At 37.5% G+C, this 15,000-nt stretch overlaps 1 protein-coding gene across 3 annotated transcripts in view; it reads left to right on the plus strand.

Moving 5' to 3' along the window:
• Positions 1 to 15,000, plus strand: part of kcnab1b (potassium voltage-gated channel subfamily A regulatory beta subunit 1b) — a 76,638-nt gene that overhangs the window by 23,221 nt on the left and 38,417 nt on the right. For all 3 annotated transcript variants that reach the window (XM_048162573.1, XM_048162575.1, XM_048162574.1), the window contains exons 2-3: positions 1,140 to 1,183; positions 10,409 to 10,446. In XM_048162573.1, the coding sequence (XP_048018530.1) occupies positions 1,140 to 1,183; positions 10,409 to 10,446 (82 nt within the window). The remainder of the gene's footprint in view (positions 1 to 1,139; positions 1,184 to 10,408; positions 10,447 to 15,000) is intronic.

Genomic DNA, 15,000 nt, shown 5'->3' on the forward strand with positions numbered 1-15,000 from the left:
TTGAAAAAGTCACGGCTGAAGGGCACGACGCGAAGCAGAGTGCCTGCAACCCCTTCAGCCTTGACTTATTCACGATACAGCATTAGCCTCAAGTACCTTATTGCTTTTTTAAAACGGTTACCACACAATACAAATATTAAAGCCAAAAAATAAGTATCAATGCAACTTTAATGAAGTAAAATCACTAAAAGCCTTCCTTCCACCGGAAAAATAGTCCCTGACCATGAACAGCAACAGAAGTTACATTATTACGCCATTAGATGGTGGCAAAGACTGTCTTTATGAGAATGTCACTCAGTAGCAAAGACCCTTACATTGAAAAGACTGAATTGTTGTGAACACGGAACAAGACGCAACTGACAAATGCTTTGACTAGTGCTGTCAGTCACGGGAAAACTCCTTAACTGTTCAAAGGACAAGATATTGCAGCGGACATTTAAACAGATTTTTTATTATGAACATAAGACTGACCTGAAGGAAAATGCTAAATTTGAATGCAGATAATACTTTCTCACAATACTCTTCTACATAATACAGTAAGCTTCAATGAACAATATAAATTGAGAACAAACAGTTTATGTTGCTAAGAGTGGTTGCTAGTGTTGTGTAGTGATACACAGAACCGTTGGGTGAAGCGGTCATAGCCATGTTTTATTGTGAATAAAACACAGCTATTGACCGATCAGAATCAAGGACAGGAACTAACCGTTTTATAAAATATAAATAAATGATAATATTTCAATTAAATATCTATTTTGAATTCTAACTCTGTTTCTTTTTACTGCGTTATTCTAATTCACATTCACATTTAACTTGTTGTGGCCAATTCAAATTCCATTCATGAATGGAAGAATGGAGCCAGTTTTTAATTTCAGAATTTTGCCCATGCCTGTATTGCAATAGTAATATAATTTGCACAAATTGTATTTATATTTTATATTTATGATTATGTAATCTTCAGAATTCTGCTCAGAAAGGTAAAACAGATGTTCAGGGAATTTAAATTATTCAAATTAATTTAGCACATAAAATAAAATAAAATAAAATAAAATAAAATAAAAAATAAAAAACAGGCCTGCCAGAAGTGAAGGCACTACAATGTTATGTCCTTGGTAACAGATTTCTCACTTTCTTCACAGGAATCTTGGGAAGTCGGGACTGCGAGTGTCATGCCTTGGACTTGGTGAGCATTTTTTGATTTATAAACCAGCAGCCATATCAATAAACACCAAAAGGTCACACTGAATATAAATATCATAGATCTGTGATACGTTCACACAATATGTTTCAATGAAGTGCAGGCAACAGTGTGTGTTTGAAGAGTCACATGATCTTGAAAATGTTATCCTCCCTCCATTCATATTTAATTTATCATGAATTAAAAAACAAGCTCACTAATTGCCTCACACACTCCACACACAGCGGGAGAGTGATGGGTTGACGCTTAATTTATTCTCTGTTCCTTTTTAGTTTTACAATTAGATGGTTTCATTAACAAGCCTTGTGAATGCAAACATAATGACTGTATAAATCGGTTGTTGACTTCTCTTTGAGATAAAACACGCAGTGGCTTATATAGCAGGCGTTTCTAATACTATGAGGCTCCAGGACACCACACAAGAGAACATGCAGTTTATTCCAATCTGGGTGTTCTATATTTATCACTACAAACTTATGCAAGATACGCAAGAAAATTACAGCAGTGTCAGTTCTGGTCTGATGTTCTGCATTGATTTTTAAAATGCAAGAATTCTAATGGTGTATTGAAAATTGTATGTTTCGCCCCCAAGAGCAAACATTTTCTGCTCACTTGAAAACCAAAAGGCATTGAAAACTGAATTGGTTTGGTGTGGACTGAACTAGAATAAGTGAGCTGGATTTTATTGTTGTCATACTAAAGGCTTTCAGAAAGAGGAACAAACAGCTGCTATTCCACCATGAAAAAGCCCCGGGCTTATCTTCACAATCCATTTCCAAATGGTGTCTCTCTTATCTTAGATCAGAATCTTCCTCGGTACGAGTCCTTCCTCCGTCCTACATCCAAATATACACTTCAAAAGTTTGCGGTTAGTAAGATTATTTAATGTTTTTTTTTTTTTTTAGTCTCTTATGCTCACCAAAGTCTCTTATGCTCACCAAAGCTGCATTTATTTGATCAATAATACAGTATAACAGTAATATTGTTAAATATTATTACAATTTAAAATAACCATTTTCTATTTGAATATATTTTAAAATGTAATGTATTCCTGTGATGGCAAAGCTGAAATTTTAGCATCATCCAGTCTTCAGTGTCACATGATCCTTCAGAAATTATTCTAATATACTGATTTGCTGCTCAGAAATTATTCTAATATACTGATTTGCTGCTCAAGAAACATTTATTATTATTTTTATTATTATTAATGTTGAATTCATTTTTATATCTATTCAAAAACATTATTGAAAACTATGGAGCCCTGCACATGACATACAGGAAAAAAATAGTAGGCTAAATCGTGCGCACGATTTACTAATTTGTTACCTTGATTTATAAATCATGCGCACGATTTACTAATTCATTCCCTCAATTTGCTAAATCATGCACACAATTTATGAATCAAGGGAATGAAATAGTAAATCGTGCACACGATTTAGCAAATCAAGGGAACAAAATAGTAAATCGTCTGCACGATTTAGCTAATCGAGGAAACGAAATAGTAAATCGTGCACACGATTTAGCAAATCGAGGGAACAAAATAGTAAATCGTCCGCACAATTTAGCTAATCGAGGGAACGAAATAGTAAATTGTGTGCACGATTTAGAAAATCAAGGAAACGAAATAATAAATCGTGCACGCGAATTTAGCAAATCGAGGGAACAAAATAGTAAATCGTCCACACGATTTAGCTAATCGAGGAAACTAAATAGTAAATCGTGCACACGATTTAGCAAATTGAGGGAACAAAATAGTAAATCGTCCACACAATTTAGCTAATCGAGGGAATGAAATAGTAAATTGTGCACACGATTTAGAAAATCAAGGAAACGAAATAATAAATCGTGCACGCGATTTAGCAAATCGAGGGAACAAAATAGTAAATCGTCCACACGATTTAGCTAATCGAGGAAACTAAATAGTAAATCGCGCACACGATTTAGCAAATCGAGGGAACAAAATAGTAAATCGTCCGCACAATTTAGCTAATCGAGGGAACGAAATAGTAAATTGTGCACACGATTTAGAAAAACAAGGAAACTAAATAGTAAATCGTGCACGCGATTTAGCAAATCGAGGGAACAAAATAGTAAATCGTGCTCACAATTTAGCTAATCGAGGGAACAAAATAGTAAATCTTCCGCATGATTTAGCAAATCGAGGGAATGAAATAGTAAATTGTGCGCACAATTTAGAAATTTGAGGAAACAAAATAGTAAATCGTGCACACGATTTTGCAAATCGAGGGAACAAAAGAGTAAATCGTCCACACGATTTAGCTAATCGAGGGAACGAAATAGTAAATCGTGCTCACAATTTAGCTAATCGAGGGAACAAAATAGTAAATCTTCCGCATGATTTAGCAAATAGAGGGAATGAAATAGTAAATTGTGCGCACAATTTTGAAATTTGAGGAAACGAAATAGTAAATCGTGCACACGATTTAGCAAATCGAGGGAACAAAATAGTAAATCATCCACACAATTTAGCTAATCAAGGAAACGAAATAGTAAATTGTGCACATGATTTAGAAAATCAAGGAAACGAAATAGTAAATCGTGCACGCGATTTAGCAAATCGAGGGAACAAAATAGTAAATCGTGCTCACAATTTAGCTAATCGAGGGAACAAAATAGTAAATCGTCCGCACGATTTAGCTAATCGAGGAAACTAAATAGTAAATCGTGCACGCGATTTAGCAAATCGAGGGAACAAAATAGTAAATCGTCCGCACAATTTAGCTAATCGAGGGAACGAAATAGTAAATTGTGCACACGATTTAGAAAATCAAGGAAACGAAATAGTAAATCGTGCACACGATTTAGCAAATCGAGGGAACAAAATAGTAAATCGTGCTCACAATTTAGCTAATCGAGGGAACAAAATAGTAAATCTTCCGCATGATTTAGCAAATCGAGGGAACAAAATAGTAAATCGTCCACACGATTTAGCTAATCAAGGAAACGAAATAGTAAATCTTCCGCACGATTTAGCTAATCGAGGAAACGAAATAGAAAATCGTGTGCACGATTTAGCAAATCGAGGGAACGAATTAGTAAACCATGCACAAATTATTTTCTTTTTTTCTTGCATGTCATGTGCGGGGCTCCGTAGAAAACATTTTTTAAAATAGAAATCTTTTGTAATATTAACTTTACTGTCACTTTTGATAAATGTAATCATAGACTGTAAAAACAGATGGATGACGCACCTTCACTCTCTTCCATTGTAGTAACTGAAACCAATATGTGCCAATATGGCGTCGACATCTTGAGTCTCGAGTCTGAACATAGTTACTTAACTCAGAGAAGCTGTCAATCTCAGCTGTCAATCATGATGTCTCTCCCCCGTTTTTATAGCATCAAATAACTAACTAAAACCAAAATTATTTAAAGAACAAACACTTGAACTAACACCAGCATGATTAAAAACTGCCTAAAATGGCAGAAACCGTCTTTGGAAAAAAAATTTTAAAGTGTAATTTGTTTGTTTAGCTTGTCTCACGTCCCAATACATTTCATGGAGAGGGCAAGGTTCATGACCTACACTGCTTCCAGCCACCTGGAGGCAATTCAGACACTATAGCTTCACTTTTCAGGACTCGTGTGGCACGCTTAAATTTAATGCATCCTTGGTGATAAAAGTATTCTTTTCTTAAAAAAAATCTTACTGACCCCAACTTCTTAATGGTAATGTACAAAAAATAAAATGCCAATATAATTGATCCTTCTCGACCCGCTTTGAGTGGGATTCGAACCGGTCTCTCCAATATGAGAGGCAGGGAAGCAGGCGGGCTAACAAGGATGTTAAAGACCGCAGTCTCTAGCGCGCCTCTTGAGGCCAGGTGAATGAGGTTTACATGCGCAACTCTTACTAGCTTGCTTCCGTTACACTTACCCCCAAACCTCATTCCCATCCGGTTCACGGTACCAAATGTAACCGGTCCTACTCAACCCACTCCAAGTGGGATTTGAACTAGTGTCTCTGTCATGGGTGGCGGGCATGCTAACAAGGACGCTAAAGACCGCAGTCTGTAACGCCGATCGCAAAATTGCGCCTCTTGAGGTCAGGGGAGTGAGGTTTACATGCATAGCTCTTACTAGCTTGCTTCCATTACACAACAAGTTATCAAGAAAGTTGTTCCTTGTGGTAAAATTGTACTTATTTAACAGTAACCAGGTGTATTGTTAACTATTAATTGTTGACTTTCACTATTATTAGCTAATAGGCCAAATTAGCATTGATAAATTTAATCAAAACATTGAACTCTGCTAAAATTTGTTGAATTGCTTTCTGCAGAAATCAACATCTTTTAGTGAAAGTGAATAAAATGGATTTAAGTGTTGTTTAGGGTTCTGTGCATGCACTTTCTGTATTATTTTAGCATCTAATTAACTGAGTATGCAAATCAGCAAAAAGAGCAAACATGCTCACAAAAGCTGTGCTGCAGTGAAACTTGCAACTTTGTGTTCCGAAGATACGTCTAAAATGTCGCTTTCATATTGTTGTAAACAAATCAACATTTCCCTATTGATTTCATTCAATATGTTAATAATAATGCATTTTTTGGGAATACTATTGAATTGGCGCCTGCTTATTCACTGATGTTTTGTGATTGAGATACAGGTTTTGGTGCTGAAATACTTTGCAAAAGTGACGCAACTCGCCCTTCATTGCTTGTAGCTATTATTTTTCTGAGATGTCATAGGTCATTTCTTCAGGTCAGACATTGCAAACATTAGCCACTTGATCAAACACAGAAAGAGCACTGCAGGCCGATAAAATTTCAGTGCTTCAGACATGCACTTAACTGAATACATGAGGACAGCTTTCAGTGGAAACCACCAAAGCAGCAGTAATTTTTTGTATGGGCATGTGTGTGCATATGTGCATGTATAAATGTATGTTCCTTCATGTAAGTCAGTGATGCTTGCTTAAAGACTATGATGGAAGCACAACGGTGACTGTTTATGTAAACATAATCTAAAATATATATATTAAATATCACTCTTGGCACATTTCAATATTTTAGTGAATGAAAGTGTAAAATATCTCACAGGTTGCTTATGTGTTTTATATTCATTTACTAATGTAAATTAAAAAAAATCTAGTCAGTCAGATCTATGTGAGGAGATCCAGGATTAGGCGGAAAGATCCTGTTATTCCCTTGTTTCTCTCAGTTGATGAGCTGCCGAAGACCCTGGTGCACACCATTGCTCACAGTAGTTGCACACATAAACTTATCTGGCAGGATGAGGACTGTTACATCATGTATGAAACATAAGAAAGCCGCCAAATGCTTCTTATCACTGCACAGGTGTCACCAAGGGAACGTAACACTTGCAAACTCCCACACTATTTCCCCATTTATCCTGCAACCCATGGGCACTTATTCGCCATAGGAACAGCTGATCATCCCCGACGGGTTCCCTCACCCTGAAACACAGTCGGGTGTCTCATCGGATGCTAACTGATCCCATAATATTGAAGCCCAGGATACCAGTGCTTGCTGGAGAGATGCTCAACCCGCAGCCGGGGTGAATTTTAGTGTGATAGTAGGTGATTCTGACATGGATGTGGGGCAGTGACTGCAGAGTCTTACCCTGACAGCAATGAATCATGGGTGCTTTAGACTGCCGGCAGTGTGAGTCAGGCCAAGAATAACAGAGTCCTCAGGAAAACCTGGGACAGATTTTCCCAAGAATCAGCCTCATTTTTGTCTCATTACATACAGTGGGTACGGAAAGTATTCAGACCCCCTTACATTTTTCACTCTTTGTTATATTGCAGCCATTTGCTAAAATCATTTAAGTTCATTTTTTTCCCTCATTAATGTACACACAGCACCCCATATTGACAGAAAAACACAGAATTGTTGACATTTTTGCAGATTTATTAAAAAAGAAAAACTGAAATATCACATGGCCCTAAGTATTCAGACCCTTTGCTGTGACACTCATATATTTAACTCAGGTGCTGTCCATTTCTTTTGATCATCCTTGAGATGGTTCTACACCTTCATTTGAGTCCAGCTGTGTTTGATTATACTGATTGGACTTGATTAGGAAAGCCACACACCTATATAAGACCTTACAGCTCACAGTGCATGTCAGAGCAAATGAGAATCATGAGGTCAAAGGAACTGCCTGAAGAGCTCAGAGACAGAATTGTGGCAAGGCAAAGATCTGGCCAAGGTTACAAAAAAATTTCTGCTGCACTTTAGGTTCCTAAGAGCATAGTGGCCTCCATAATCCTTAAATGGAAGATGTTTGGGACAACCAGAACCCTTCCTAGAGCTGGCCGTCCGGCCAAACTGAGCTATCGGGGCAGAAGAGCCTTGGTGAGAGAGGTAAAGAAGAACCCAAAGATCACTTTGGCTGAATACCAGAGATGCAGTCGGGAGATGGGAGAAAGTTGTAGAAAGTCAACCATCACTGCAGCCCTCCACCAGTCGGGGCTTTATGGCAGAATGGCCCGACGGAAGCCTCTCCTTAGTGCAAGACACATGAAAGCCCGCATGGAGTTTGCTAAAAAACACCTGAAGGACTCCAAGATGGTGAGAAATAAGATTCTCTGGTCTGATGAGACCAAGATAGAACTTTTTGGCCTTAATTCTAAGCGGTATGTGTGGAGAAAACCAGGCACTGCTCATCACCTGTCCAATACAGTCCCAACAGTGAAGCATGGTGGTGGCAGCATCATGCTGTGGGGGTGTTTTTCAGCTGCAGGGACAGGACGACTGGTTGCAATCGAGAGAAAGATGAATGCGGCCAAGTACAGGGATATCCTGGACGAATACCTTCTCCAGAGTGCTCAGGACCTCAGACTGGGCCGAAGGTTTACCTTCCAACAAGACAATGACCCTAAGCACACAGCTAAAATAATGAAGGAGTGGCTTCACAACAACTCCGTGACTGTTCTTGAATGGCCCAGCCAGAGCCCTGACTTAAACCCAATTGAGCATCTCTGGAGAGACCTAAAAATGGCTGTCCACCAACGTTTACCATCCAACCTGACAGAACTGGAGAGGATCTGCAAGGAGGAATGGCAGAGGATCCCCAAATCCAGGTGTGAAAAACTTGTTGCATCTTTCCCAAAAAGACTCATGGCTGTATTCGATCAAAAGGGTGCTTCTACTGAATACTGAGCAAAGGGCCTGAATACTTAGCACCATGTGATATTTCAGTTTTTCTTTTTTAATAAATCTGCAAAAATGTCAACAATTCTGTGTTTTTCTGTCAATATGGGGTGCTGTGTGTACATTAAAGGTGCTAAAGAGGATCTTTTTCGTCGACTGAGAAACAAAAGACTGTTACTGAGTTTTTGAAATGAGCGTATGCGTAAGAATTTCGAGGGAACGCCTCCCAAAACTCGTGTTTACCACCGGCATTCGCTGTGTCGTGTTAGTGGATTCATTATGTCGGACTCACCGCATGTAACTCATAATCTGCAGTTGTTACTCCTGTCTCCTGACAAAAACATTGCATGTGGTGCCTGTGGAGTGTGGAAAGTTACTGGAGCGCGCAGCCGCGCTCGTCTCTCACAAGGAACGTCATGGCAGTGATTGACAAGCCAGAGGGCCAAGCCGCGCACGTCTCTCACAAGGAACGTCACGGCAGTGATTGACAAGCCAAAAGGCCAATCATTTACGCGATGATCGCGTAAACGATTGGCTGATGTTTTTAAGGCCCTACCTCGTGCACAGATGATGTATATTAATATTATTCCTTTGAGTGCACCTAATAAATAGTCTTTTATCAGTTAGTAAAGACAGTTTCAAGTAATATTGCAAAAATGTATAAAGCAAAACATTCTCTTTAGCACCTTTAATGAGGAAAAAAATAAACTTAAATGATTTTAGCAAATGGCTGAAATATAACAAAGAGTGAAAAATTTAAGCAGGTCTGAATACTTTCCGTACCCACTGTATATGCTGAACTGAAGTATTGAAGTGTTTAATTATTTTTGATGGCTATAGAGAAATTTAAACCATCAAAAATAAATAAATATTTATCCAGTGCTTTTCAGACTTAAAGAACAAATAAATAAATATTTTTAGTAAATTGTTCCCACACCATTCCAGAAAAATGCATTATTATTATATCATATTGAATGAAATCAACAGGGAAATGTTTATTTGTTTACATCAGTATGGAAGTGGCATGCATACACCAAGTCCACTGAATTACAATGAAATTTTAGACTTGTGTTCATCTTCAGAACACAAATGAAGATACTTTCAATGAAATCTGAGAGCTTTCTGTCACTCCATTGATATCCTAAGCAACTACCACTTTCAAGGCCCAGAAAGGTAGTAAAGACATCATTAAAGTAATCCATCCAGTGGTTTAACCTCAATTTTATGAAGTGACGCGAGTGGGTTTTTTGCAAAAAAATTTAGCACTTTATTTATCTCCAATGCACGTTCCCGAAACCACGCATCATTTACTTTTATGATATCTTTACTACCTTTCTGGGGCTTGAAAGTGGTAGTTGCACTGCAAAAAAATGCTTTTCTTACTTGGTTTTTGTCTTGTTTCTAGTCCAGATATATAAAAATTCTTAAATCAAGAAGCATTTTCTAGACAAGTAAAAATTATTGTCTTGTTTTCAGAAAAAATAGGTCAAAATTAAGTGAGTTTTTGCTTAAAACAAGCAAAATAATCTGCCAAACCGAAAACAAGATTATTTTGCTTCCCCATTGGCAGATTATTTCGCTTGTTTTAAGCAAAAACTTACTTAATTTTGACCTATTTTTTTCTGAAAACAAGACAATAATTTTTACTTGTCTAGAAAATGCTTGGACTGGAAACAAGACAAAAAAATCTAAGTAAGAAAAGCATTTTTCTGATGTGTAGCTGTCTTTGGAGGGACAGAGAGCTATAGATTTCATTAAAAAGATCTTCATTTGTATTTGGAAGATGAACAAAAGGTTTGAAACAACATGAGGATGAGTAAATGATGACAGAATTTTCATTTTTGGGTGAACTAAACCTTTAAAGACATCACTGGCCTTGTTTTTTTAAATTCTTCTTTAACTTGTATTATTACTGTAAAACATTCAGATTCAGGTCTGTGTTCCGTTCTAATGTGTTTGAAGGTTTCTGTGACAGGAAACAGCAAATAAATCAATCTCTGCTTGGAATACCTTAATCACTGGATAACTCTGACTCACACTCCCTCTCTTTCAATTTCTTTCTCTCTCTCAGGCACATGGGTGACATTTGGAGGGCAGATTTCAGATGAGGTGAGTATTTCAAATGTTTTATATTCATAACCAGAAAGTAATCTTAATTCTTTCCAAGACATTTTCAACAGCAAGTAATCTATAGATTAAACAATATATTTACTCATAATAAATACTTTTGTAACATAATATAATAGGGGGCTGAATCATCTGTATGTTTTCACCCATAATTCCCATTTCTAAATCCACTCTAGCCATAAGCACAAATTGGGTAGAGTTAGCCTAGATAAGCATGTTCTGTGTTGACAGTCTTGGCAGAGAGGAAGGCTCGTAGACACATCATGCTGTGGTCTTCCTCATTATTCAAACAATAACATCATTCTGCCAGTCCCCCTTTCTGACACTCACCCAAGGCAAATGCACATAAATACTAGCGGTTCTTACATCATAAAAGTCCCTGTGGCAACAACTTCCACGACAAGCCTGTCTTTCCCCAGAGGCGGAGTCTCCTCTATTGTCCAATCATCCCTCTTGTCCAGTCAAATTATGCGAGATGCGGACGTCCCAGTTCGGTCCCCTTCTCCACATGTCATAAGTCATCTCATCAGCAGCTGAACAGACGGTTTTCCCTCATCGGCCTGCTAATATACAACTACACTGACAGAACGGATCACTGTCACTCATGCTGGCTGACAGCTCTCCATCAAAGACAGTGAAAGAGAGACTGATGGATTGTAGAGATTGCAGAGGTTTTAACCACCATGTCAACTGTTCTGTCATCAGAAGATCAAAGTCTGACATGAAGATCAATGTATCATTGCAGCAGTTACACACACACACAAAAAAACAGATGCTCTGGTCCAAAACCTATTAAAATGACAGTCATACACTACACATTTCCTTCCATTGACTTCCATGCATACATACAGTGCCCTCCACAAATATTGGCACCCTTAGTAAATATGAGCAAAGGTGGCTGTGAAAAAAAATCTGCATTGTTTATCTTTTTGATCTTTCATTCAAAAAATTCACAAAATTCTAACCTTTCATTGAAGGAAAAGAATTGAAAATGAGGGAAAAAGCTCATGTTTTTCTCCAATACATGTTTGCCACAATTATTGGCATCCCTAGAAATTCTTCTGAGTAAAATATCTCTGAAGTATATTCCCATTCACAGTTACATTTTTTAGCACACCAGGGTGACTAGGAGCATGAAATTGTGCAGCCATGACTTCCTGTTCCACAGGAGTACAAATATGTGTAAACACAAAGGCCAAATCCCCTTAATCATTCATCACAATGAGAAAAAACAAATAATATTGTAGATTGTTGAACTTCACAAAATAGAAAATGGGTATAAGAAAAAAGCTAACGCATTGAAAACCCCCATTTCCACCATCAGGGAAATAATTAAGAAGTTTCAATCAACTAAAGATGTTACAAATCTGCCTGGAAGAGAACGTGTGTCTAAATCGTCCTAATGTGCCGTGAGGAGGAAAGTTTGAGTGGCCAAAGACTCTTCAAGGATCTCAGCTGCAGAATTGCAGAAATTAGTTGAGTCTTGAGTCTCAGAAAGCCTAAAAAAATGATCAAACAGCAACTACATCCCCACAAGTTGTTTGAGAGGGTTTCAAGATAAATCCTTCTTTGCACATCCAAAAACAAACTCCAGCATATTCAGTTGTCAGACAAGACTGGAACTTCAAATGGGACCGGCTTCTGTGGTAAGATGAAACTAAAAAAATAGCTTTTTGGCAGCAAACCCACCAGATGGGTTTGGTGCACACATGGATAAAAAGTACCCCATGCCCACGGTTAAATATGCTGCTAGATCTTTAATGTTGTGAGCCTATTTTTCTGCTGGAAGTCTTGGACATCTTGTTCAGATACATGGCAAACATCAAAACCAACACAAAAATGTGTCACTGAGCACAAAATGAAGCTTCTGCCATGGCCATCCCAGTCCCCTGACCTGAAACCCAAACAAAATGAGTGGAGTGAACTCAAGTTTGGTGAACTCTGACGTGTGAATTCACATCACGTGAAGACTCACATGTGACCAGTAGAAGATCGTTATGTCATGACATGACCTCTTGGCTGAATTAAAAGAACGGATATTTTTGCAGTAAAGTCAAGTAGATGTATATTTTTACATTTTGAATGTATTACTATTTGTTTTATGTTGAATTCATATTTATAAAAAAGAAACCACAGAGTGTGACATCATATCAAGTGTCTCTAGAAATTTTGTGTGCTCAGTGTCTAGTCAGTGATCATGGCTTAAAGGGCTGTTCACACAGAAACATGCTAGACGGACGTCTTTGACTGTTGTGTTCGCATTCTTGCGTCTTTTTCAGCGTCTCATTGATGATGCAGTGTTCTAAAGACACGGTGCTAAAGTTAAAAAAACTTTTAAAAAACACATCTCAAGACTTTGCGTTTTTCCGTTCCACTACCCGCGTCTAACTTTTTCAAGCACAAAAACAAAAGCAGTGAAGTGAAATGCAAAATTGCAAGATGTGAGCAATGAAATGGAAAAAAAAACAGTCTAAAAGCCCATTCACACCAAGAATGATAACTATAAAGATAACGATAAAGATATAGTTCTAAAAATTGTTCCAATTATAAAAGAATAGCAGTGCCCACACCACAGCTGTAACGATATAGAGAAACGATATCGTTGGGATCACTTTCAGAATGAATTTTTTCCAGTTGTTGAACGATAAAACACTGACAGCCAATCAGAATCCATTCTAATTTAAGGGTTCCCACATTTAAAATGGCAAACAACATTGCAGAGAAGTTAATCCCTAACCCCCGTGGTCCAGAAAAAGCCACCATTGTTTGACTAGTCAAACGTCCTTTTCGAAGATACTTTAAAGAAAATGGATATATGGAAAACAATCGGTCATTCCCTCGCTCGGAATAAATGGTGAGAAGTATTAACGATAAGATCATTATGCTAGGCTAGCAAACAGTGTAAAATAAAATTACCTCAGGTATCCAGCGCTAGTTTCGACAATATTGTCTAGCTTCCTTTGAAGTTGCAGTAAAACTTTTATTCCACTATATTGACTTTGTCAGCTAAATTCACTGTTAGATTTGATCGATTGCACTAGCTATTCACTCGAGGACATCTGCTGGTTAAAGTCAGAGGTGTAAAGAGTACCTGAAAAACGTACTTGAGTAAAAGTACAGATACCTGACATTGAAAATGACTCCATTACAAGTAACCAATTCCAATACAACTTGAGTAAAAGTCTTTAAGTATCTGATTTTAACAGTACTTAAGTATTTTACTCGTACTAAATGTAGGCTCAAAGATGCACTAGTCCTCAACACCTGAGAGACATGCCAGTGAAAATAAGAAGCAATTGATTTGTAAGATGAGAAATCATGTTTATTTTGAACACCTCAATATTGCAATAAATTAAGGTCGATACAACAACCTTTTAAACATCTACAAACTCCCAAGGCACAAAAAGACCATAAGTAAACCAATATCCATCAAAAAGGTCTTCTCAATAGAGCGGATAAATAAAATAATGTTAAGTAAAATTAAATAGTCAATGTCTACTTGCACTAGATGTGCTGGTTTCGGCCTCATCACCAGCTGCAGTCATGACCTTATATCCTAAATCAAACACCTGCAATTCAGAAACTACCTGCTAATGCACTCATATTCACGTAAAGAAGCCTTGCTGACAAGTTTAGATGAGTTAAGGCAAAAAGATATAGTACCGTCAATGCCCTTAGATGGTGATATCGCTTCTTTATATCAGAAACAAACTGCTGCAGAAAAAGTTAGGTGCCATGCAAAATGACAAATAATGATTTTTAACTCCAACCGTTGCGGTCTGTCAGTCGTATAATGCATGGCAATGGGAACTCCATCTATAAGAGTCAAACAAACATGCACAGACAAATCCAAATTAAACTCTGCTTGTGACGACACATTGATGTCCTAAGACACGAAACGATCGGTTTGTGCGAGAAACCGAACAGTATTTATATCATTTTTTACCTCTAATACACCACTATGTCCAACTGCCTTGATTATCCGGTGTGTGAGGTTGGACGTAGTGGTGTATTATAGGTAAAAAATGATATAAATACTGTTCAGTTTCTTGCAAAAACCGATCGTTTCGTGTTTTAGGACATCAATGCGTCGTCACGAGCCGCAGGGTTTAATTCGGATTTGTCTGTGCATGTTTTTTTTTTACTCTTATAGATGGAGTTCCCATTGCCATGCATTATATGACTGACGGTTGGAGTTAAAAATCATCATTTGTGTTCTACTGAAGAAACAAAGTCACCTACATCTTGGATGCCCTGGGGGTAAGCAGATAAACATCAAATTTTCATTTTTGGGTGAACTATCCCTTTAAGTCTAGTGCATGTTTACATAAAAAAGTAGCGCAGTGGAATGCAAAAACAATAGACACGAGGTAGTGGAATGGAAAAAAAACTCAAGGTCGTGTTTTTTAAAAAGTTAAACTAATTTTAACTTGAGTACTATATTTTTTAAATATTATAATTGCATTTTAAGTCAAATTAGTAATGAAGACTCAAGTGTCTAATAGCTTGTGCTTTTAAATGTCGAAGATAGTTGAG

Source organism: Megalobrama amblycephala, linkage group LG17 (genome assembly GCF_018812025.1).
Source record: "Megalobrama amblycephala isolate DHTTF-2021 linkage group LG17, ASM1881202v1, whole genome shotgun sequence".
Taxonomy (NCBI): Eukaryota; Metazoa; Chordata; class Actinopteri; order Cypriniformes; family Xenocyprididae; genus Megalobrama; species Megalobrama amblycephala.